We start from the raw sequence: 26406 nt of genomic DNA, 5'->3' as shown, positions 1-26406 counted from the left end.
ACACTGCACTCATTTCCCTCCCCCAAGTGACTCCCCAGCGTTTCTCTAACACTGGTAAAGGATTCCTGAGGCATTTGCAGTAAGCTTCTCAATAAGCTGCCCCATAGCCCTTCTAAGTGCTGTTTCTGTATATTCTGAAACGAATCCCTTTCATCCCTAGCTCATATATTTGTTTCTGTTTTGCAGAACGGAAACAGTGAAGCAACTTAGAGAGTTGGGGACATAGAGCCCAGATGACCTATAGTTCGCCTGGTGTCGTTTCGCAAGACTTTGGTACCCGAAGCAGCAGAACCGGGATTTAGCATCCTTCTTCTCATCATACATTTCTTAAAGCAAGCGTTCTGCACTTTCAAACATCATCTTTTCTCTATCCAACACCTCCTCCCAGCCCGCCCCCTGGTTCCTTCCCACTCTCTACCTCGCCCCCCACCCCCCGCCCCCAGTCTGCGCATGCGTCCTAAGAACCCCTTACACTCGCGGCACAGGCTGACAGTATTGTCGGGGGCTATTCTCTCTCCCAGGAACATGGCGGCGAGTCAGGGAGGAGGTGGTAACAGTGGGGGCGGCGGTTGTGGTGGAGGTGGAAGTAGCGGTGGCTGTGGCACGGCTGGAGGGGGAGGTGGCGGGGCTGGAGGGGGAGGCGGCGGCGGCGGCGGGACCCTGGTGGTCCCCATCCCGGTACCGACTCTTTTCGGTCAGCCGTTCCCCAACGGGCCGCCGTGGAACCCGGGGAGCCTGCAGCCTCAGCACACCGTGAGGAGCCTGGACCGGGCCCTGGAAGAGGCGGGCAGCTCCGGCATCCTGAGCCTCAGTGGTCGGAAACTCCGAGACTTCCCGGGCAGCGGCTACGACCTGACGGACACCACCCAAGCAGGTGACAGGACGGGGGGAGGGGAAGCTGGCTGTGAAGGAGGAGGTGCGGGGAGTGGGTGGCTGCGTGGCTGCGTTGTTGGACTCTGCAGGTCTGGGCGGGTGCGCGGGGGCCGCCAGACTAACAAAGTCGGGGCAGCCCGTTCTCCTGAACGTGAGGGGCGAATCAAGCAATAGGGGAGGGGAGGAATGCTGCCTGAAGGATGTATAGAAACTGGTAGGATGTTAGGGGTGAAAGAGCATCATTGTTAAAGCAAGTTTCCCCAGTTTGGGTGGGAGGGAGGCATTGACACCTTCCTTAATGCACTTCTTTCAACTCTCCTGGATCTTCCCGTCTTTCCCGGAAAACCAAACCCAACCAAACTAAACGAAACACAAAAATCATAATCTCTACACATTCCTTAAAGGCATACGTGCCTGAAAGAATGGCATATCCTTTTTCAGAGTACAGCAGCAGGATTGCCATGGTTTTTCTGTGTGGTTTAATCATCCTACGATATTCTTGGCTTCTTTCTTGTCACGTATGCCTTTAAAGACTGAGATTTTTCATTTTCCTGGTGTTGAGAAGGTAGTGGTGGTTAAATTAGTATTTGCTGCAGTGGTAAATTAAATCATCAATCACTTACATGTCTGCTTACTAGAAGAAAGCTAATCCTTGTTTTGAGTTATCTTAGAGTCTTAATTTTTATAGTAGAAAGCCAACAATTTTAAGGGTATTTTTGAGAAAAAATTATCTCCATTCTTTATGGAGTTGTGGATTAAAGGTTTATCACTTTGGGTGAGAAATTGGCTATTGTAATGTTCTTCATATACTCTCTGGTAGTCTTTGTTGTGGCTGGCATTTTTTGTTAGGGACACACTCTCTTATAAACCAATGCTGGATTATTTTAGATATGTCTTGATTTGATGAAAGGTTTTTTTTTTGCTTTTTATAATCTTTAAATTTGTTATTTATTTCTGCTTTCATCTGCTTTGCTGAAATAAATCCTGGACAAAATTATTTTAATAGATGTCGTCATTTTGAAACAATATAGTAAGTAAATTCACCCATAATGAGGAGTAGTAAAATACCACTTATTTTCAAAACAAGACAATTTCAGATGTATTCAGTTTTTAGATCTTAAATCAAGGTATTTGTGTTGGAACAAAGTGGGGAGAGGAGGAAAACCTAAAATTGAAGCTTTCCACCCAGTGATTCTTTTAGGAATGATCCTAAGAACTATGAATGTGTACTCGACCACTGATTTTATATTTTGTAAAGCCTGTTGGAGTGTTTACTCCTTCACTCAGAACAGATTTCCTAAATAATATGTTCACATATTCATGACTGTTAGCAAGATATTATGCAACTTGGTGTGTTCTTCAAAGGCTTCAAGTAAAACAGTTTCAGACTGCATCATTATAGTGATTTTTTTCTTTTCTTCTTCTTCCTCTTTTTTTTTTCTTATTGTTCTTTATAACCTATAAAGGATCCTTCTACCTGCAGGACAAAGTTTAAGCATCCTAGCTTGGCATTCAGGACTTTCATTGTTGGGCTCCACTTTATTGTTGCAACCTTATTCCCCCAAATGCTCCCACATAGAATCCTCTCTTCCAACTAGGTCAACTCTCTGTCTCTCAGATACATTTTGTGCATTTCTGCCTCATCTTTGTACAAGATCATCTGTATGCTTGGGATTTCCCTCTTTTCTCCGTCTATTTAATTTTATTGAAGCCCCAGCTCTTCCAAGAAATTGTCTCCAACTCCCTTAGTCCACAAGAATCTCCTGTTTCTTTGAATTCCCATGGTACTTATTGTCTTTACCACTTACTTGGCAGTGCTGGTTTTATTTTCTTTTTATGTTTCTGTCTTGCTATCCCTGAGAAGAAATAGAGCCCCTTAAAAGGCAGGGTGTAAGCCATATACTTGTTCAGTCTTCTTATTATATATTCCCTTTATTGTATTTGATAATATTTCTCATAAATATGAATATCATCTGATGCAGTTACAGCCTTTGGCTTTTAAGCCTTCAGTTGGTTTTCTGAGGCAAGCTTCAACACAAAGCAGAACCATATCTGTTCATGGTAAACATTCATTCATCATAAGTTTCATTTTACTTTTTCTCTTCAGTTGAATGAGCATTTCTTGTGGGAACATTTCAAAAATCAGAGTAAACAAGATCTTGTGCTGCTCTTTTTTTTTCATTTAAATTAGATATCTTTGGGTGACTCATTTGCCATTTGTTTTTGATAAAATTTAGCCACGAAATTTTTAGGGGCAGTATTTTTTAATGTAGAGAGACCACTATTCATTATGTGTAAATGACGGCAGGTACATTGGAACTGAAGAAAAATAGAGTGTGTTTGAGATTATACATACATATGTACATACATACACACACATACATACAGGAACACACATACAGTATATTCTCTATTTGATGAAAATGGTCTGTTTGGTGATCTTATTATACTTAAAATGACTCCGTGGAATACTGTTTCAGAACCAAACTGATTAGTTAGACAAGCATTCCTTATTGCATTAGGAAGAGACAAGAGGAAGGGAAAATAGCTAAGAAGCGGTTAATGTTAATCTAGGTGAGAGGTGGTGAGAATCTGGGTGAAACAATATTGAATAAGGAGAAATTAATACATTTCAAAATAAATGGGGGAAGGTTTTTTTACATTAAGATGAAATAGACCCCTGGTTCTCCACCCTGGCTGCACATTACAATTGCAAGGGAGATTTTTTGTTTGTTTTTTCAACCCTGCCTGGATCCCACCCTAGACCAATTAAATCAGACTCTCAGGGGCCAAGGAACTTAAGGAAAAAAAATCTTCCCAGGTAATTCTAATATGCACTCAGGGCTGAGAAACCCTAAAATTGTTTATTTTTTAAGCACTCAAGAAATATTTGTTCTTTGAGTGAATAAGAACATTGATAAAAGTTTAGTTATTAACCTTAAAGCCACTTGTCAAGAAAGTCAAAACCAAAACTAGGAACTAAATACTCAAAAATTGTTTCAAATTGTTTGATAAATTTACGTGAAGAAAATGATGCCCCCTAAACATGTAGCAGCAAAATCTTTTCTCTGCTAACAGGCTTCCTATGAGGGAAAATGTATTTTAGGCAACTGTTTGCAGAGTTTATCTTTGGTGTCTTTTTACCTCTCTCTGCATTTCTAGTGTCTGTTCTTCACTTGCCTCCTCCCTTTGTCCCCATCACACTTTTCTCCTTTGTCTTTCTCTCTTCAACCTCACTCCTCTTACTTTATTGGGATAGAGCTCAGGTAAATGATTATGGCAGCCTCTCTAGGAGATTAACATTTAAAAGGGGGAGTTTGCTAATTTACTTGAATCTCCAATTGGTGATTGGAGATTCATGACCTTTTTGAGTAGATCTCCCTTCCAGATACTCCTTGATTAAAATTTTCACCCACATAAGGACATAAAACAGTGATCAGAAAGTTGGTAACCCATTTCAGTAAAGTAGCTGACTCTTGCTGTAATGTATTCTCCGAGATGGTCTGTAGATAGATTTGACAAGATGAAGGGAAATTGCATAGAACTTTTTGGTGCATCTGGATACTATGATAATTTGTTGACTTGAAAGTGAATTTAATTGTTACCCAAACAAATCCTGAAACCTTGCATAGTTGACTCTGTCACCAGTGCTACAAATAAGTGGATATGTTTCAGCGTACTTGCTGCTGCTCCCTCTGCTTCTTTATACCTGTTTATGTACATGAGCAGTAGGTCTGTGAAACAGATTTAGGAATTCTTACATCAGATTCTGCCGTGTCCTGGATAATCACGTGTTTTCCTGTAAACCAGGAGTCAACTCTAGTATTTCCTACATGTGCTGGTTCACCTTTTCAACTGTAGGGCATGGTGCATTGTATCAGGTTGTAAAATGGAGCCAGATAAACACAGCATTTGATTTTGTGAGGTGAAGGTCCTCTCAGTGCATTTAGTGGAATGAGCTCATGATTGTGATTTTGTGGCCTTATTCAAATATCTGCCTTGCTTCATTTAATAAATGTCTTCCTGAAAAATCGAATGTGAAGCACATTTTTGACAGTTGACTCATATTTTAATTGCTATAGATTGAATCTGAATTACTGCACCTTGTACTGATTTATTCAGTGATAAGTTCTACAGCATAGTTATCCCTTAATTTCTTTCATTTAAAATAAAATGTTATCTTTAATTGAAGGGTACATTCATCATTAAGATAATACCATTTATACAGCTCTTTATACATTTTTAAGTACTTTCGTATATATATTATCCTGTTGTATCCTAATAATAACCCTGTGAGCTTGGCAGAGTACATAGTAATTGCTCGTTGTGGTTGAGAGACAGGTTAAGTGATTTGTCCAAAGTTAAATGGTGAGTCTGGCAGAGTGTGTGGGTCAGAGCCTAGGTTTTTCAACTCCAGTGCTATCCTAATGTTATTTCCACTGTAACACATTCTCTCTTTATAAAAAAGCAGTTATTAAACACCATGCCAATAAATAGGTTATTTATTCTGAAAATTCAATGCTTATTTAACTTCATAGGTTATATACTTTTTGTTTGTGGTATGGTGTGTTTTGTTTTGTGTGTATTTGCATAGCTATCATGCCTCTCTTTCTCATGGTTTTAGAATAGATTCATTAAGCAAGCATTTATTGAACTCCAACTTTGGAAACATGATTATGGCTAATAAAAAGAGACATGGTTTTTGTACTTAAAGGATTTATACAATAGTCAAATGTGTACAGTAATATAACCATTAGAAAAGAATTTCACTATAATATATAATAGTATTCAAAATAATATATTTTAATATACTGTACACATAAGAGATCTGGAACTGTGGCATAAGGCTTAATTTTAGAGGGGATTAATTTAGTTTGAGAAAGCTTCCTGAAAAGTTAGGTTAGGTATTTGTTGCATGACAGGTATAAGAACAGAAGTGGTTGATTGGGATGTTTTAAAATTGGGGTTAGTAGAATACTTTTGCTTAAGGTTTAAATTTAATATTTCAATTTAGATTATTTGTGATATAAATTCTGAAGCATTTATTTGGCATGAAGGTAGACAAGATCCAGAACCTCACTGAGAACATAAGAAGTAATGCTAGGGACACTTACTACAAATAAAGATAATTGAAGACTTACAAAATTGATTTGCTGGGAGGTGCCATTTGTTTAAGTTCCTAGGCACACAGTGAAACTTTGCAAAAGAGGCATATTGTTCTCCCAGCCCAGCCTAGCAGCCCACTCTGTGAGATGCCTTAACTGCATGATACACACCTCCCCATTCTGCAGAGGCTAGTGATCATCATGACCTAGAAAGGGAAATCTTTTAGTTTTCTTTTTTTTCTCTACACTTTGAGTGTATTTGGGTGCTTCTTAAAACATTGTAATATTCTTATAATCAGTTATCTGGAAAGTTTCAGAAAGGGTTGTCTGCTTCTCATTTACAGAAAAAAAATACCTTACACGCCAGGGAACCATTTAATGTAATTAAAGAAAACTGTATAAGCCAATTTAATAACAATGTAAGTTTATGTTTACTCTCACTTTCAGCTAGTGCACTCAATCTGCTAAAGGTCAAACTGTAATGTTTAATCTTTACATTTCTCTTGTTTCATGTAAATAGATAGCATTCCATTAACAGAATACCTGTCAATGGACTGTAATGGATAATTCAACAGTAGATATTTTCTAATGTATTTTTTATATCAAATTCTTTGAGGAAAAGTTTTTTCCAAATAGGAAAGTAAGTTCTTTCCTTTTCAGGAACACTTGATTCTGTGTAGTCTTTTCTAATTTGTGACAGAGAATGTTGTCACTTTATTTTTAGATTAATTACTTGTCTCAGTAGAATATTAGAGATTCAAGGTGACAAGAGACAGGTATAAGATAACTGTGACATAAACTTTTCTTTGAACCATATGGAGATGAACTGATTCTAGAACATTTGTGAATTTGGATTTCACTCAGAAATGGCTTTTTGTTAATGATTATGTTCCTAAGAGAATCTAGTATGTATAGTCTAGAGTTTTTCACTTCTTAAAAAAATAATTGCAATACGTAAATCCTTAGTATTTTGAGCTACTTGGCTGGGGATGTCTATGTCAATGGGAAATAATTACATTTAAAGGTTTTTGTGAATTAGAAATAGTAAATTAAACATAGATGACTGTGTCCTTAAACTACCTTAATGAGTATGTAAGAATGGATTTGTCATATAGATATTTTGTAAAGGTTGTAAAGTTGCTGCTTTCAGTGAGTTAATGATTTCATAATGGTTTAAAATAAGAACTCATATACCTATTATATCCTAGATCAGTAGTTCTCATTGTGGGGAAGGGTAGGGTTGGAGAGGTTGCCTCCAGAGGATATTTGACAGTATCTGGAGACTTTTTTTTTTTTTTTTTAAGAGACAAGGCCTTGCTATGTTGCCCTGGCTATGTTGCCTGGGCTGGAATATAGTGGCTGTTCACAGGCTCTAACTCGGGGGCTCAAGTGATCCTCCTGTCTCAGCCTGCTGAGTAGCTTGGACTATAGTCCTGCAGCACCACACCTGGCTGAAGACATTTTTGATTATCACAATTTGGGGGTTGCTACTGACATCTAGTGGGTAGAGGCAAGGGATGCTGCCAAGCATCTTACATTGAAAAGGACAGCCCCATACAACAAAGACTTAACTTGTCTAAAATGTCCATGGTGCCAAGGTTGAGAAACCCTGGGTTAGAGTAAGATAAATGGAAAGTGCAGCATAGGTTCAAAGAGGGAGGGATAACATTTGATTTGGTCGTTGGAACAGCAGAGGGGGGCTTTATAAAGAAGTCGGAGGATTGGCCTTTAAAGAGGAGGCATCAGATTTTATAGTTATTCTTAGATGGAGGAAACTACATGAATGCTGATATCTCAGAGTCTCCTCAAACTCAATATGTCAAATAATGAACTCTCGTTATTCACCCTAGGCCCCCTTGTCACCCAGATCTAAAACTTGGGAGTTATTCTCCACTCTTCCCTTTCCCTCACCCTCTATATCTAGTGAGGGACTAAGGCCTGTTGGTCATAACTCTTTGAATAGCTTTCAGATCAGTTTCATTCCTTTCTATTCTCAATGTCATTGTTCAGATTCTCCTCTATTCCTTACCTTTAACTGGACCTGTCAGTAGTTTTCTAAATGATCTCTCTGTCTCAAGTTTTCTTCAACTTAAATTAGTTAGTCCTCCACACTGTAGCTAAACCATTCTTTCTAATATGCAAATCTGATTGTCACATGTTACTAAAACAATGTTACTAAAACACCTTCAAGCCAGTAGCCAGTTTTCAAGCCATACGTTTCAAAATCTTATTTCCTTATTCCTTGTTTTGAACATTAAAAAAAGTAATACACTATGTTTTATTTAACTGTGGTAATTTTTATATTTTATTAGTTAAAATTAAATTGCTAAGATTCATCCAAATTGTTATGTAAAACTGTGGTTCATTCTTTTGGATGGCTGTGTTATCTTGCATCATGTGAATATACCATCTTTATTCACTTTCTCACTGATAGCCATTTTCATTCCCCCCTCCTCCTTTTTCTCTTGGGAATAGCACTACTATCATTATTATACATGTCTCTTGTACTTGTGCAAGGATTTCTCTTGTGTATATACTTGAAAATGGAATTGCTGGGTTGTATAGTATGTCAGTGTTCAAACCGATTTATCATTTCTGTTTCCATTGACATGTATAGGAGATCCTATGAATCTATGTGCCCTCCAAAACAGTATTGTCAAATTTAAAAATTTTGACCAAGTGTGTTTAAAATGGTATTTCGATGAAGTCTTTCTTGATTTACATTCCCCTGATCACCAATGATGTTAACCTTTCTTCAGATGTCTGTTGGTCATATGTCTTTCCTGTACTGTGAAATAGCTTTTCATTTATTTTGCCCATTTTCTGTTGGTTGGTTGTCCTTTTTTTAAAAAATAGAATTCTATGGGTTTAAAAAAATACTCCTTATACTAATCATTTGTTTTGTATATTTTGAATATCTTGTTTATAACTTGCCTTTTTGCTTTTTGAGGGGTGTTTTGATGGACAAATTTGTAAATTTTAATACAGCCAGATGTATCAGTCTTGAATTTTGTAGTCAATGATTTCTGTGTCCTGTTTAAGAATATGTAAAATATATTCATCTACATTTTTTACTAAGAGTTTTAGTTTTGTTTTTGGTATTAAAGTTCTTAATTCATATGGAATCGATTTTTATGTATAGCATGAGGTGGAGTTCCATGTTCCTGTTTTTACATATGGATTATCTTTTTTCAGATCCATCCTTACCTATGTTGGGGCTCAGAAAACAATACCCCCAAATGAAGGCCTCAGCAGCAGCCTCAGAAGCAGAAGTTTTGCACTGACTTTGTCCTGCCCTCCTGTCTCTCTGTCCCATTCTCCTCCAAGGCTAGCTGTAGAAACTAGAATCCCTCTTCCCCAAGGAGGATCACAGAAGCCAGAACCCCTTTTCCTGAAAGCCAGCCATAAGACCTAAAAATATTACTCTAATTTCCCCTCTGCCTTTCTGTGTAAAAACTGGACACAAAGAAATGATCTAACCTACCTTGTTTGACTGTAGGTCTTAAGACCCCCATTCCAGATAGGGCCCTGCCCCACAGTCAGAAGGAAGGAATACAGGCTCAGAGAGGCCTAGAAGAATCTATTTAATAGGCAGACAGGCCTTGCTAGGTTTCCCCACTCAGTCTGTCAGCTTTAGAATATATTCTTTTTGGCCAATCATATTTCTGCACAGCTGGGCTGTCCATACTTTGTTGAACCTAAGCATAAAATAGGCAATTCCTCCTTTGGGTCTTAATTCTGAAGGCTCCCATTATATATACTTTAAGTAAACTTGTATGCCTTTTCTGCTTTTAATCAATCTGCCTCATTTCAGTGATTTTTCAGTGAAATTGTGAAACTTTAGGGACCAAGGGCCTTGGCTTCTGTATCTACTTCTTTTCTCCCTTTCTTTTTTCCTTTTTTTTTTTTTTTTTTTTTTTTGACAGAGTCTCGCTCTATTGCCAAGGCTGGAGTACAGTGGCACAATCACGGCTCACTGCAGCCTCAACCTCCCAGGCTCAAGTGATCCTCCTACCTCAGCCTCCCGAGTAGCTGGGACCACAGGGGTGTGCTACCATGCACAGCTAATTTTTGTATTTTTTTGTAGAGACAGGGTTTCATCATGTTGCCCAGGCTGGTCTTGAACTTCTGGACTCAGGTGACCCACCTGCCTTGGCCTCCCAAAATGCTGGGATTACAGGGGTGAGCCACTGCACCTGGCCTACTTCTTTTCTTTTTAACATTTTATTGAGAGTTCACAGACCAAAAGTGGACCAATTTAAAGTATATTGTTTATTGGTTGTTAGCTGTGCACCCATCACTATAATTTAGTTTTGGAATATTTTCATCTCCCCCTGAAAGAAATCCTGTACAAATAAATCCCTTTCCATTCTCCCTGCCTCCTCCCCAACCAATCAAACCCTAGGCAACCATTCATCTATTTTCTGTCTCTATAGATTTACCCCATCTGTACATTTTATGTAAATGACTTCATTCAGGATGTGACCTTTTATGATTGGCTTCTTTAATTTACTATGTTTTCAAAGTTCATTTATGTTGTAGCATGTACCAGTATTATGAGAATTCCAATTTTTTTGCATTCTCAGCAGCAGTTGTTTTTATCTTTTTGTTTATAGCCATCCTAGTGGGTATGAGGCAGTATTTCTTTCCTTCTTCTTCTTCTTTTTTTTTTTTCGAGACCGAGTTTCATTCTTGTCGCCCAGGCTGGAGTGCAGTGATGCAATCTCGGCTCACTGCAACCTCCGCCTCCTGGGCTCAAGCGATTCTCCTGCTTCAGCCTCCTGGGTAGCTATGATTACAGGCGTGTGCCACCATGCCTGGCTAATTTTTGTATTTTTTTTTTTCCAGTAGAGACGGGGTTTCACCATGTTGGCCAGGCTGGTCTTGAACTCCTGATCTCAGGTGATCCACCTGCCTCAGCTTCCCAGAGTGTTGGGATTACAAGCGTGAGCCACCGTGCCCAGCCCGAGTCAGGATTTCATTGTGGATTTGATTTGACTTTTCCTCACGACTAATGATGTTGAACATCTTTTCATGTGCTTATTGACTATTTGTATATTTTCATAAGCAAAATGTCTATTAGGACCCTTTGTCCATTTACTAATTGGGGTGTCTTTTCATTACTGAGTTGTAAGAGGTTTTTTTTTTTTTTTAAAAAATTCTATATTCAAGTCTTTTATCAGATATATCATTTGCAAATATTTCTTTCCTATTCTGTTGGTTCATCTACTCTGAAACACAAAATTAAAACATACTGATATCACCCATTTTATCTATTTTCTTATGTTGCTTGTGCTTTTTGTGTCATGTCTAAGGAAGCATTACCTAACCCAGGGTCAGAACGATTTATCCTTATGTATTCTGAGTTTATAGTTTTAGCTCTTTCATTTTTTTACATTTAGCTTTACTGCTTATTTAAGTTGATTTTTGTGTGTCATGTAAGATCAGGGTCCAACTTCATTCTTTTACATGTGGATATCTAGTTGTCCTAGCACCATTTTTTGAAAAGGTCATTTTTTTCTTCATCTGATTGTCTTGTGACCCTTGTTTAAAATCAGTTAACCATAAATGTCAAGATTTATTTCTGAACTCTCAATTGTATTTCACTGATCTATATTTCTGTTCTTAACCCAATACCACACTGTATTCATTATTGTAGCTGTGCAGTAAATTTGGTAATTGGGAAGTGTGAATTTTCCGACATTTTTTTCAAGATTTTTGGGGCTATTCTGGGACCCTTGCATGAATTTCAGGATAAGCTACACAATTTCTTTGGAAAATGCAGAATGCAAGTTGGGATTTTGAAAAGGAGTGTGTTGAATCATCAATTTGGGGGAATTTTGCCATCTTATCAATATTAAGTTGTCCAATCCATGAATAGGGGATGTCTTTTCATTTATTTATATCTTTAATGTCTTTTAACAATTATTTTGTAGTTTCCTATTTTTAGTTTTTGATGTTGTTGTAATTGGAATTTTAAAAATTTAGTTTTTGGATTGTTCATTGCTAGTGTATAGAAATACAATTGATTTTTATAAGTGATCATTTATCCTTCAACCTTGCTGAACTTGTTTCTTCTAGTAGTCTTTTAAATGGATTCATTAGGGTGTTCTACGTCATGTCATCTGCAAATAGAGATAGTTTTACTTCTTTTGAAATCTGGAGCCTTTTATTTCTGTTTCTTGCCTAATTATCCCTGTTAGAACTTCTAGTTTCAATAATGTTAAGCAGATGCTGTGAAAGTGGACATTCTTGTTTTGTTCTTGAATTTAGGGGGAATATATTCAGTCTTTAACCATTAAATATAATGTTAGCTCTGTTTTTTTCGGTAAATGGTCTTTATCAGGTGGAAGAAATTCCCTTTTATACCTGGCTTTTCAAATGTTTTTATCATGAAAGGGTGTTGAATTTTGTCAAAGGCTTTTTCTGTTCTATCGAGTTAATCATATGGTTTTTGTCCTTTGTTGTATTAACATGGTATATAATATTGTTTGGTTTTTGAATATAAGATGAACCCACTTTGCATTCCTGACCTACCTGCACTTCAGTTTAGTCTCATACTGCCTCGGACCTCTATATTCCAGCCTATCAAGTTATAATATGTGCTGCTCGTTGAAAGTATCATGCTGTTCGATGCCTCAGGGTTTTTCTTTTTTTTTTTTCCTGTTAATATCCTTCTTTGGCTTTCCACCTTGTGAACTCCTATTGATTCTTTGTATCCCAGATCAGGCCTTTATCTTTTCCCTTTCCCCTCATCTTCTACATAACAGTGATTACTCTATACCTCTATTATAGCCGCTGTGATTTTGTATTGCAGTGAATATATTTCCTTCACCCTAGTATGCACCATCAATTTAATAACTTTTCTGACAAATAAACACCACTTCAGTAAATGCATACATAGATTTCAAAAACGTTAGCATTAGAAGGAAATATGCATTGTTGAATTAAAGAAATATGGGTTATTTGTTTGCATTTCCCTTTTTATTGGTTTTAGAGTTATTTGAATATAGTGACTTTCTTGCCACTCCAGTAGCTAGTAGTACAGTGTGTGGTACATAGTAGTTGTTTAGCATATTTTGTTCAATTAAGCCTGCTTCTTCCCATGGGTGCCTTTTTGAGTCCCTGCAAAATTTGTCCCTTTGGTTTTCCTCTGTGTTTTCCACTACTTCATAAATATATACCCTGTTCTTCAGGGTGTATATCTGAACCCCTCATTGTTTTCCTGATTTTTGTTTTTATTGTTTTGTTATTTTTAAAAATAAAAAAATTAGAAAAAAGACATATCTTGTTATTGCTTCATAAGCAGATATATGAGTATTAAACTTTAACAGTTTGGAAATTTGCTGTAGTTTTTATATATTCTTTTTTTTTTTTTTTTGTTAAGATGGAGTCTTGCTCTGTTGCCCAGACTGGAGTGCAGTGGCGTGATCTCGGCTCACTGCAAGCTCTGCCTCCCAGGTTCACGCCATTCTTCTGCCTCAGCCTCCTGAGTAGCTGGGACTACAGGTGCCCGCCACCACGCCCAGCTAATTTTTTTTGTATTTTTAGTAGAGACAGGGTTTCACCATGGTCTCGATCTCCTGACCTCGTGATCCACCCGCCTCGGCCTCCCAAAGTGCTGGGATTACAGGCGTGAGCCACTGCGCCCGGCCAGTTTTTATATATTCTTATACTATGCCACTAGATATGTTTTTATTTTAGAGTAGCTGGCCGTTTAAAAATATTTAGGTTAGCTCTTCATTAAAATTGATTTGAAAGTACTGTTTATGATGTTAAATAAGATTGACATTGAAAATACTACATTACAAAATGTTTTGAGGATTAATATGTTCTTCTAACAAATTCTATTTTGAAAATCATGTTTGTAGATGAAGTCCAGGAAAAATTTAGAGATAAATGGACATTTCATGATTAGGTTTAGGAGTTTTCTCGGTAGTATAGCTCTGAATTGTTTAAAATTGTGTTTTAGCATGTCTTCGTCTTACTTTGTCCTCTTACTGTCTGCTCTTCTCCATTAGCCATGTGCAAAGTTAAGATCCCGGGATCTGCTACCTTTCAGTTACAAAGTTTATCATCCTTAGTAGGATCAGAGCTTAAAGGCACTCACAACAGCTCTCTGTATTCACTGCTTCTTCTCTTGCAAAAAGCCTCATCACTTAATGAATGACTAAACTTTCTCACATTTATCAATATAATATTGTTGCCTTAAACATCTTTCCATTGTAGTCTATTGTATACTCTTCTTCTACATTGTTCTTTCGGAAAGTTTTCCTTATGTCACCATTCCACTGAAGAAAAATGTATGGATGCACCATAACTTATTTAACCATTCCTCTATCATTAGATGTTTAAGTTACTGTTTAATATTAATAAACAACCAGGTGTAATTGTGCTCCTGGCTTTACATTGCTTTCTCCCCAGAGAAATTTAAACTTCTTTAGGACAGATAATGCATTCTCTATATAAATTCTCGACAGTGTTTGGTTCAATGCTATGACTCTCTGAAATAGTTTATAATAGATGCTTCTCAAATTTTTAAACGTTATGGGAAAGAGTGTGACAATTTTATATACTGACTTCCTATACTATTTGTGTGTAGGACAATGCCTCTGCCATGGTGCCTTGGTGATCTTGCATGTACCCACATAGGCCACATAGGCAAGGCTCAACCACAATCTGTCTCAAGTCTTGGGGGAATACTCTGTGATCCTCCTTGATACATGGAAGATAGACTTGTGAGGAGCTGTCACAAGGCCATTTCCTATCCACCTCTGTATCTTATAGGAGGCGGCCTCAAGGCAGCTTATTATCTCCTATTTTCATTTTGGTAAGGCATGGGAGTTTCCTTCAGGCACAGTTGTGACTATAAAATGACATAGTTGCAGTCTAGAATTGACTCCTCAACAGCAGAGCAACCCACTGTGTGTGTTGTCTTTCATTTAGTCCCTCCAGTTTGGGTTTCTCTTGTAGGACTAGGGACATGGGGAGCTGATACCATGCTGATCATGCCTTCTCTGCCTGTGTTAGTAATAAACCATCTGAATCCATTTGGTCTTACTGGCAGCTGCCGCCGTGCTGATGTGTAGGGGCTGCTTGACCACTTAATGTAAACAAATGGGATTTTTTTTTTTTACCAGTTTGTGGAATTTGTCATTACTTTTTAATTGGTCAATTTATTGTAAATTGCTTTTAATTTCAGGATTCAGTGGTTAGTGCTTTGCTATCAAATAGCTCAGGTAAGGATGGTCCTTGCTGTGTAAATACAGTATTATTTTAGGGGGTACAGCATGCAGCTATAAAATTAGTCTTAATCTGAATAAATCAAAGATAAAGCAATTAGTTTTGTTTAGTACAGTGGCCTGCACTTGGTTTTCTTTTTTCTTCCTCTCTTCTCAAGGACTACTTTTGTTTTGCAATCTGAAGCCTGCTTAAGTTGTCCTGGAGAGTCAGTTGGATGCAGACCTTTCTCGTATTATATTAGACTTACTAAGTTATCTTAACATGCAAATAAAATGTATATTGTATACACAGATCTACCTGATTTTCAGTGGCTGGTTGACCTTGACCTAGGCAGAAAGATCAAAGTCAAACTGTTGCCAGTGGAGGGTGTCCAGGTTCTTGGTGTTTTGAACAAAGAATTGGACAAAATGCACAAAGCAAGGAAAGAATGAAGCAGCAAAAGCTGAGATTTATCGAAAGGGAAAGTACACTCTACAGGGTGGCAGCAGGCCGAGCAGCCTCTCACAGCCCCGATACAGAATCTTCTTGGGTCCAAATACCCTGCTAGAGGATTCCCATTGGCCACTTTGTGTTTACCTCATATAAATGAAGTGATGGCCTGCAATCAATCTGATTGGTTGCAGAAAGCGACGAAACAGAGCCTAAAGTGAAGTTACAAAGCTGCACTGCTATGTTAACGAAGACTTGGCCTGCAATCAGTCTGATTGGTTGCAAAAAACAAACAATCAGAGGCTGAAGTTACAAAGTTATACGCCTATGCAAAAGTCTGATTGGTTACAGAAAGCAACCAATCAGAGGTACTTTCTATTTCCCATCTGCCATGCAGAAATAGTGGGGGTTTGCCAAGGGGCTAGTCTCTGGTCCTTTTGTTACTTAGGTGTGGAAAGTTAGGGTTTTCCTTTCAGTTTAGTTCTAGGAAGTCAGCGTGAAACGGCCCTGCCTCCAGATCCTATACTCCTGCCTCAAAACTAATTGAACATCATCAATTCTGATGTACTAGACATGGTCAAGATACATGTTTTGCCATTGGTTACTTCATTAATCAGAATAATCATAACAATTCAGATATTAGGGGTTTTTTTTGCTTTAAAAAATATTACATGAAAGCATGATTTTGTTGAATTAATTAATTAATTAACTTTTTTATTCTTTGAGACGGGGGCTCCCTCTGTTGCCCAGGCTGGAGTGCAGTGGTCCAATCTTGGCTCACTGCAACCCCATCAAAAACTGAGCGAAGGATATGAACAGACACTTCTCAAAAGAAGACATTTATGCAGCCAACAAACATAAGAAAAAAAGTTCATCATCACAGGTCATTAGAGAAATGCAAATCAAAACCACAATGAGATACCATTTCATGCCAGTTAGAATGGTGATCATTAAAAAGTCAGGAAACAACAGATGCTGGAGAGGATGTGGAGAAATAGGAACACTTTTACACTGTTGGTGGGAGTGTAAATTAGTTCAACCATTGTGGAAGACAGTGTGGCAATTCCTCAAGGATCTAGAACCAGAAATACCATTTGACCCAGCAATCCCATTACTGGGTATATAACCGAAGCATTATAAATCATTCTACTATAAAGAGACATGCACACGTATGTTTATTGCAGCACTGTTCACAATAGCAAAGACTTGGAACCAATCCAAATGTCCATCAGTGATAGATTGGATAAAGAAAATGTGGCACATATATACCATGGAATACTATATAGCCATAAAAAAGGATGAGTTCATGTCCTTTGCAGGAACATGGATGAAGCTGGAAACCATCATTCTCAGCAAAGTAACACAGGAACAGAAAACCAAACACTGCACGTTCCCACTCATAAGTGGGAGTTGAACAATGAGAACACATGGACACAGGGAGGGGAACATCACACACTGGGGCCTGTTGTGGGGTGGGAGGCCAGGGGAGGGATAGCATTAGGAGAAATACCTAATGTAGATGATGGGTTGATGGGTGCTGCAAACCACCGTGGCACTTGTATACCTATGTAACAAACATGCACGTTCTGCCCATGTATCCCAGAACTTAAAGTATAATAAAAAAAATTGTTGTGAGTTTGGGGGTACAAGTGTAGTTTTGTTACATGGATATATTACATAGTGATGAAGTCTAGACTATTAGTGTAACCATCACTTGAATAGCGTACATTATACCCATTAGGTAGTTTCTCACCCCTCAACCCCCTCCTACCTTCCTACGTTTCTGAGTCTCAGGGTTCTGCAGGTACATAGAAGTTGCCAGGTTTTCTTGCCATCCTCGCCATTCGAAATTCAGTTCTGTACATCTGCCTATATTCGTTGTGATAGTGCTTCGCTTTTTCATAGATGACCTTCCTCCTTGCCTTTCGAAGCATGTTTTGGGCAAACTTCTTTCTCAGGCACTTGATCTTCAGCTCTGTAAAATTCCTTTACTTTTTCTTAAGGGTTTCTGGCACAGCAGGAACCTTCTTCATCTTCTCTTCTACACCCTCCATGGTTCCAGCTGGAAAAAGAGGATGATTTCTTTTCTTTTGGGTAGATACCTAATAGTGGGATTGCCAGATGGAATGGTAGTTCTATTTTTAGTTCTTTGACAAATCGTCATACTGTTTTCCCCAGGGGTTGTACTAATTTACATTCTCACTAACAATATATAAGCGTTCTCCTTTCTCCATATCCTCACCAACTGTTATTTTTTGACTTTTTAGTAATAGCCATTCTGACTGGTGTAGGGTGGTACATTGGCTGTCTCAAAATTTTGTCTGTTTTAATTTGCATTTCTCTGATGCTTAGTGATGTTGAGTATTTCTTCATTTCATATTTTTCATTTTTTCATATGCTTCTTGGCCATTTGTATGCATACAACAAAAGTGGTGCTTGCTTATTGTAGAACATTTGGAAAATAGAAGCATAGGGAAAAAAATACAAATTGCTTCTCATTCCAGCAACCTTGAATAAACATTAATATTTTGGTATATTTCCTTTATATTCCCAACATTCATCATCTTGCACATACCTGTAGGTCTTTATAAATTTATGTATGGTCTTTAAAGAAAACTATTGCTGCACTTGGTGTATATAGTTTTACATTTTAAATGCTCTAGTTATTATACTGTGAGCATATTTCCATACTAAGGAATCGAGTCTATAATATGATTTTTAAAGGCTACAGGATATTCCATGTTAAGGATATAAAAATTCGTTTAGCCTTTATCTTATTGTTGGACATTTAAGTTGTTTCTAATTTTTACTATTTTAAATAATCCTGAAATATGCATATTTTTTACATATCTCTATTAGGTTTCAATCAAAAATTGCTATTAATTGAATTATTGGATCAATTGTTATGAACAGTTTTAAGGACCTTGATTCACTTTGCCAAATTGCACTTCAGAAAAGTTACCTCATTTTGTATTCCCACCAATGATGTATGGAAGTGCCTAATTCAAAATAGCCTTGCCAACACCAAGTAATAGTTTTAAAACCTTTAAATTTGATTAATGAATTATGTTTTTTTTTTTTTTTTTGAGATGGAGTCTTGCTCTGTCACCCATGTCACCCAGGCTAGAGTTTAGTGGTGCGATCTTGGCTCACTGCAACCTCTGTCTCCTGGGTTCAAGTGATTCTCCTGCCTTAGCCTCCTGGGTAGCTGGGACTACAGGCGCACGGCACCTCACTTGGCTAATTTTTTATTTTTATTTTTTGTATTTTTAGTAGAGACGGGGTTTCATCACGTTGGCTAGTGTGGTCTTGAACTCCTGACCTCAAGTGATCCTCCGGCATTGACCTCCCAAAGTGCTGAGAATACAGACGTGAGCCACTGCACCTGGCCAAATTATGTTATCATAATTTTTACGTTTATTTTGATTACAGTGAGGTTGAAGATATTTTCATATGCGTCTTGGTCGTTGATAGTTTTCATTTCGAAACTGTTTATGTCCTTGGCCCAGGTTTTATCTATGAGTTGTTGGTATCTTTTTGTTTTTTGATAGACTGAAGTTTTTCCTTCTTTTTATGTAACTTAACCTAGAAATCTTTCATGTGTGAATTCTTTCTTTATATTAACACTTTGAAACTCCTTCCCCATTCTAATATTAGGTGACTAGTCACTATAATGTTTTTCTTAAAGCTTCATTTTCATGTTTATCTTTTTCTTCCATCTGGATTTTATTTTAGTAAAAGTTATGTGATAAAGCAATAGTATTTGTCTTGAAAATATAGTTATTCAATAGCCATTTAATAAGTAATACTACATTGATTTGAAATGACAAATTTATAATACATTTTATAATGGTTGAAGTATAGTGCCATTCTTAAATATCACTTTGATGTTTGAATGCTGTTACAGTGATTCATTAGTCATTATTTCTTGGTGAAACTGAAAAACTTACTAGAATTTCCTACAGATAACTGCATAGAGCTGCCCCTCCCTCTTCTTTTAAATAAGGTCTTGTCTTTCCATGTGGCTTAATTGTTGCGAGACTCACAGTCCTTTCCTTACTGAGCATGCACGAATCTGCCCTCTGGTTAGCAGCTGTGGTTTCCCCTTGCAATATCTGTTTTTGTTTGCACCTTTGCTTCTCAAGGTTCCTGTGCTGAAAATGAGCCTTTCATTACTGGTTGCTTCAGGTCGGTGAGATCTCCTTGTTATTGTCTATCATAATTGTTAACTTTGAAGCATTTTTTTTCTTCATTTTTTCCAATGTCTACAAGTTGTTTTTTTCTCTCTGCTGCACTTATGGTTAAAATTTTAATTCATCATGGAGTAGCTTCGAAATTCTGTAATCCATACGTCTTACTCGTTCAACAAGGTCTCAGTGTTATAGACTGTTCACTATTTTGTCCTGCACAACACCCTTCTAGGGAATACTGAATCAAGAAATCACCTGTCTTTGCAGAGGGCATCTGTTGAGGCAGATGCCAGAGCCATGGGGTTGTCGTTTCCCATCAAGCTCCATCCAATATCAGTCTCTAATACTTCAAAGACACTTTCCATCCTTGCATCGACAGACAGCTGTGGTGCCTTCTGTTTTCTTGCTGCTTTTGTTTCTAGTCTTAACAGTTCTTTTAGATAGAAAAATAGATGAGGAACTGCTAACATTTGAGAACATATTAATCAGATTTTACATACTGTAATTGTGCTCAAATTTGAGTAATAATAGTTACCAAAGAACAGAGAACATTTAATTTTTTCATTTTCATGTTAGGAAATAAGTATCTGAGTTGGCTGATTTTATGCACTCTTCTGAAGACATATTTCTGCTATATATTTTTTATGTTACAAGAAATGAATATAATGGTCTAATTTCCATCATTTTATTTTCTATCTTTATGAACATTACCTATCATTATGTACAAGTTGACAATTTTCCCTTCATTTCTATTGATTATTTCTTCTAGGGATTTTAGGTTGTTGCAGAATATTTAGTCATTACCAATAGCTCTGAAATAGGAATTAAGTGATTTTGGCACTGTTTAATAGGTAGTAGTAGATTCAGAAATGCAGTTCAGATCAAGTCTAGTGTTCATCTCCCCTCTTTTTTAGTCAGTAAGACTTCTGTGAACTTTGAGACATACCCCAAGGATGATGCTGTATTGGTCTAGCCCCAAGAGCTTTATATTATAGAAACTACAATTTTAGTAGAACTAAATGGAGGTGATTCTTTTTGCATTCTTTCACTGAAGTGTTACTATCTAAGCAGGTATTATTTGGTGTTGGAGTGGAATAAGAATTGATATTACCTAGAGTTGGTGTCTGGTTGAGCTTTTGATTTACCCTAACATCTCATGCTTAGTTTATAGTTAATGTTTAATGGAATTTTGTCAAATGGATGATAAAGGCTGTGAGTCAAGTCAGGATGCTACCTGGCAAATATGGAGAATGAGGCTTGGAAGGTGAGGGTCAGAATTTGCTTGCCTCTATCACAGACTCTGGAAATGCAGGACGACAGATAATTTGATATTAAGATATTTGAATATTTTACCGTGTATGTTTTCCGTGGTTAGGCTGCAACTTCTAAGCCCTGCTGGAAAAGGAATGGTACTGTTCAAAGGCAGTTCACCATGGCTTCATGTTTCTGCGTATCTTACAAGTGAGACACTAACTGCCCTGTGTTCTGAACTTTATTTTCAATGATGTTGGTACAGTGAACAGCTTTGCAAGATAAACCTACTGTTTGCCTTCAAAACAAAGTGCAGACTGGACGCAGTGGCTCACACCTGTAATCCCAACACTCTAGGAGGCCAAGGCAGGAGGATTGCTTGAGCCCAGGAGTTTGAGACCAGCCTGGGCAACATAGCAAGACCCTGTCCTTTTTTTTTTTTTGAGACAAGGTCTTGCTCTGTCTCCTAGGCTGGAGTGCAGTGGCACAATCGGCTCACCACAGCCTCAACCTCCCCAGGCTCAGGTGATCCTCCTGCCTCAGCCTCCGAAGTAGCTGGGACTATAGGTCCATGCCACTACACTCGGCTATTTTTTTGTATTTTTTTGTAGAAATGGGGTTTTGCCATGTTGCCCAGGCTGGTCTCAAGCTCCTAGACTCAAGCAATCCACCCTCCTCGGCCTCCCAAAGTGTTGGGATTATAGATATGAGCCACTGCCCCCACCCAAGACCCTGTCTCTTAAAAAAAATAGCCAAGCTTGGTGGTGCATGCTTGTAGTCCCAGCTACTTAGGAGGCTGAGGCAATAGCACTGCTTTAGCCTGGGAGGTCAAGGCTGCAGTGAGCTGTGATCACACCACTGCACTCCAGCCTGGGCGACAAAGCAAGATACTGTCTTAAAAAGCAAACAAAGAAAACAGAAACAAACCAAAGCAAAGGGCAGATTTGCTTGCATCCTTGGACAAATTAGATAGTATTTCTCTCCAAAGCAAAAGATAATCATGCTTAATGTTGAATAAAATAAAGATAATGTCTCCCTTAGAATAAAAGGCAGGCATGCTTACTGTGATAAAAGATTTGGGTTCCCTCAGCTCAGGTTCCTTTCCTATAATGTGATAATACTGCATGTGCATGCATCCATCTGGGCCCATCAGTGTTGCCCCCATGAGATTTTGGGGAGTACGGGGAACTGACCCAAATATGCTGTTCGTGCCACTTGCTGTGCTGTGAGCAATAAAGGCCTCTGTCTCTCACACAGGAGTCTCATGTCTTCTGCTAGCATCTATACAACAGTGTTAGGCTAACATACTGGCTTACAAGTAGGGCAAAATCCGACCCTTCAGAGTTCTTGACAGGTACTCAGCACAATGATTTTGGCTATAAGATGTTATCCTCCTTTAGACAAAATTTGTTTGACTAATTTTCTTTAATCCTTGTTTATTGAATTGGTTAAAAATATTGAAAAGTAATAAGAGCCCATCTCTTTAAGGGGCCAAGAAAGCTGTGTGTCATCTCAGATGAAACAATTTTGAATTGGTAAATTGGGAAAAGCTGAGGGCTTTATAATGGTGTTCGTTATTCTCTAAAACAAAAATTGAACCTAGAAGTAAGATTTACATTCTTCCTCCTATTGCAAGAAGCAATCTTGGGGGGGTGTGTGGATGTTGTTAGATTTAGAATTCTTCTGACCCTGGTTTGTGGTTGCAGTGGGACAGAATATTTGAGATGTGGGACAGAAGGCCACAGTAGTGTGTTAAAGGAGTGGAAAATCACACATAGAACATAGGCTTTGAAGACACATGAGTTTGGAACCCCAGTGCTGTCAGTTATTACTAGCTTTTCATTTTTTTTACCTTTGGGAAGGCATGTCATTCAGTCTATCTTTGCTTCATATGTGTGTTAGTCTGTTTTCATGCTGCTGATAAAGACATACCCGAGACTGGGCAATTTACAAAAGAAAGAAATTTGTTGGACTTACAGTTCCACGTGGCTGGGGAGGCTTCACAATCATGGCAGAAGGTGAAAGGCACTTGTCACATGGTGGCAGACAAGAGAAGAGAGCTTGTGCAGGGAACCTCCCCTTTTTAAAACCAGCAGATCTCATGAGACTTACTCACTATCATGAGAACAGCACGGGAAATACCTGCCCCTATGATTCAATTATTTCCCACCAGTTCCCTCCCACAACACATGGGAATTCAAGATGAGATTTGAGTGAGAACACAGCCAAACCATATAATTCTGCCCTTGACTCCTCCCAAATCTCATGTCCTCACATTTCAAAACCAATCATACCTTCCCAACAGTCACACAAAGTCTTAACTCATTTCAGCATTAACTCAAAAGTCCACAGTCCAAAGTCTCACCTGAGACAAGGCAAGACCCTTTCGGCTATGAGCCTGTAAAATGAAAAGCAAGTTAGTTACTTCCTAGATACAATGGGGATACAGGCATCGGGTAAATACAGCCATTCCAAATGGGAGAATTTGGCCAAAACAAAGGGGTTACAGGCCTTGTGCAAGTTTGAAATCCAGTGGGGGAGTCAAATCTTAAAGCTCCAGAATGATCTCCTTTGACTCCATGTCTCACATCCAGGTCATGCTGATGCAAGAGGTGGGTTCCTATGGTCTTGAGCAGCTCCGCCTCTGTGGCTTAGCAGGGTACAGCCTCCCTCCTGGCTGCTTTCATAAGCTGGCACTGAGTGTCTGTGGCCTTTCCAGGTGCATGGTGCAAGCTGTCAGTGGATCTACCATTGTGGGGTCTGGAGGATGGTGGCCCTCTTCTCACGTCTCCACTAGGCAGTGCCCCAGTGGGGACTTTGTGTGGGGCCTCTGACCCCACATTTCCTTTCTGCACTGCCCTAGCACAGGTTGTCCATGAGGTCCCTGCCCCTGCAGCAAAGTTCTGCCTGGACATACAGGCATTTCCATACATTCTCTAAAATCTAGCCAGAGGTTCCCAAACCTCAATTCTTGACTTCTGTGCACCTGCAGGCTCAGCACCACATGGAAGCTGCCAAGGCTTGGGGCTTGCACCCTCTGAAGCCACAGCCCAAGCTGTACCTTGGCCCCTTATAGTCATGCCTGGAGTGGCTGGGACACAGGGCAACAAGTCCCTAGCCTGCACACCACACAGGGGCCCTGGGACTGGCCCACGAAACCATTTTTTCATCCTAGGCCTTCAGTCCTGTGATGGGAGGGGCTGCTGTGAAGACCTCTGACATGCCCTGGAGACATTTTCCCCATTTTCTTGGGGATTAACATTCGGGTCCTGGATACTTATGCAAATTTCTGTAGCCAGCTTGTATTTCTCCTCAGAAAATGGGATTTTCTTTTCTATCACATTGTCAGGGTGCAAATTTTCCAAACTTTTATGCTGTTTCCCTTTTAAAACTGAGTGCTTTTAATGGCACTCAAGTCACCTCTTGAATGCTTTGCTGCCTAGAAATTTCTTCCACCAGATACTCTAAATCATCTCTCTCAAGTTCAAAGTTCCACAGATCTCTAGGGCAGGGGCAAAATGCCACCAGTCTCTTTGCTAAAACAAAACAAGAGTGTCACCTTTGCTCCAGTTCCCAACAAGTTCCTCATCTCCATCTGAGATCACCTCAGCCTGGGTTTCATTGTCCATATCATTATTAGCATTTTGGTCAAAACCATTCAACAGGTGTCTAGGGAGTTCCAAACTTTCCCACATTTTCCTGCCTTCTTCTGAGCCCTCCGAACTGTTCCAACTTCTGCCTATTACCCAGTTCCAAAGTCACTTCCACATTTTTGGGTATCTTTTCAGCAGTGCCCCACTCTACTGGTACCAATTTACTGTATTAGTTCATTTTCATGCTACAGATAAAGACATACCCAAGACTGGGCAATTTACAAAAGAAAGAGGTTTATTGGACTTACAGTTCCATGTGGCTGGGGAAACCTCACAGTCATGGTGGAAGGTAAAAGGCACATCTCACATAGTGGCAGACAAGAGAATAGAGCTTGTGCAGGGAACCTCCCCTTTTTAAAACCATCAGATCTTGTGAGACTTATTTACTATCATGAGAAAAGCATGGGAAAGACTTGCCCCTGTGATTCAATTAACTCCCACCAGGTCCCTCCCACAACACATGGGAATTCAAGATGAGATTTTGGTGAGGACACAGCCAGACCATATCAGTATGTTAAATGAGAAACAGTAACTAGCTTACAAGATTGTTAAAAGGATTAGAAATAATCTATGCAAAGTGCACAGTACTGTGATCTAGCATATAGGGCGTATGTGTATAATATTTGCCTCAATTCCACTTAGGTTATTCTTGATGTGAATTTAGAGTTCTGATTTCAAGTTATTTCTCCGTTAACTCCCATGTTCCTTCAAGCAGACAATTCTATGGTGATTACTGTAATGATGAAGATGTGTTCAAACAGCACACTTCATTATTAGGAATTTTATCAGAGGTAAAAATCACATGGCCCTCTCCTTAATGTGTCTGTTTAATTTCCCTCTGCTTTCCTCTTATAAGGATACACGTGATGGCATTTTTAGGGCCAGAGATAAAAGTGTGTCAGGCTTTCAAATATTACCTAGGATTTTTTTAAAAGGAGAGACTATGGTAATCTATATTATTAAACAGCACTTAAACTTAAGTTTAACAATTTGTGCAAAAAGCTCTCTCTACCCATTTATACACTGAATAAGATAAGACAAGACTATAATTAGTATAGTATAATAGTATAATTTCTGAAAGTCAGTTTGTATATTTGGCAGAAATGGTAGCCAGTGGGCCAGGAATTTCAATGGGCCGCAGATAGACCAATCTGTGGCTCTGTGGGTGCAGCTTGGGAGACAGCAGATTTCCATTCCATCTGACTCCTCTCCTTCTTCTCTAGCTTCCTTGACCTCTGAAGCTCAAGAGTGATACAGAACATAATTTAGATTGGGTTACTTAAGATTATTGACCAAGGTCTCTAATAGACTGCCAGCAGTTTTACAAGGAATGTCTTGAAGGAAGGCAGGAAACAGGACACAGCAATCTGTCTACTGTTGATTTACTGCCAATACTGGATTTTATGATTAAAAATGAGACAAGAAAAACAGCTTAGTGGTTATAAAGGTGCTTATCCCTTTGGATGCTAATTAACTGAGATATCGATACTGCACAAGAAAAAAATACACAGCTATGTAATTAAAAAATATTTACAATCATTCTCTTATTGATTCCAATAAACTATCATTATGGTGTATATTAGTTTCTTGTGCCTGCCATAACAAATTATCACAAACTTAATAGTTTAAAAAAAAGAAAATTAGTCTCTCACAGGTTTGGAG

At 38.5% G+C, this 26406-nt stretch overlaps 1 protein-coding gene across 6 annotated transcripts in view; it reads left to right on the top strand.

Annotated features, from left to right (window-relative positions):
- Nucleotides 1-460: 460 nt before the first annotated feature.
- LRCH2 (leucine rich repeats and calponin homology domain containing 2) overlaps nt 461-26406 on the top strand; it is a 123544-nt gene continuing 97598 nt past the window's right edge. For 3 of the 6 annotated variants that reach the window (XM_055375571.2, XM_055375570.2, XM_055375572.1), the window contains exon 1: nt 497-874. In XM_055375571.2, the coding sequence (XP_055231546.1) occupies nt 526-874 (349 nt within the window). In that variant the 5' untranslated portion in view covers nt 497-525. Of the gene's footprint in view, nt 875-26406 lie in introns of all 6 variants that reach the window. The other 3 variants (XM_004064740.5, XM_055375569.2, XM_004064741.4) reach the window with 2 other exon arrangements.

The sequence above is a fragment of the Gorilla gorilla genome, chromosome X (assembly GCF_029281585.2).
Source record: "Gorilla gorilla gorilla isolate KB3781 chromosome X, NHGRI_mGorGor1-v2.1_pri, whole genome shotgun sequence".
NCBI lineage: Eukaryota > Metazoa > Chordata > Mammalia > Primates > Hominidae > Gorilla > Gorilla gorilla.
The sequence above is the reverse complement of the archived record's forward strand: the minus strand, read 5'-3'. Positions and strand labels throughout refer to the sequence as shown.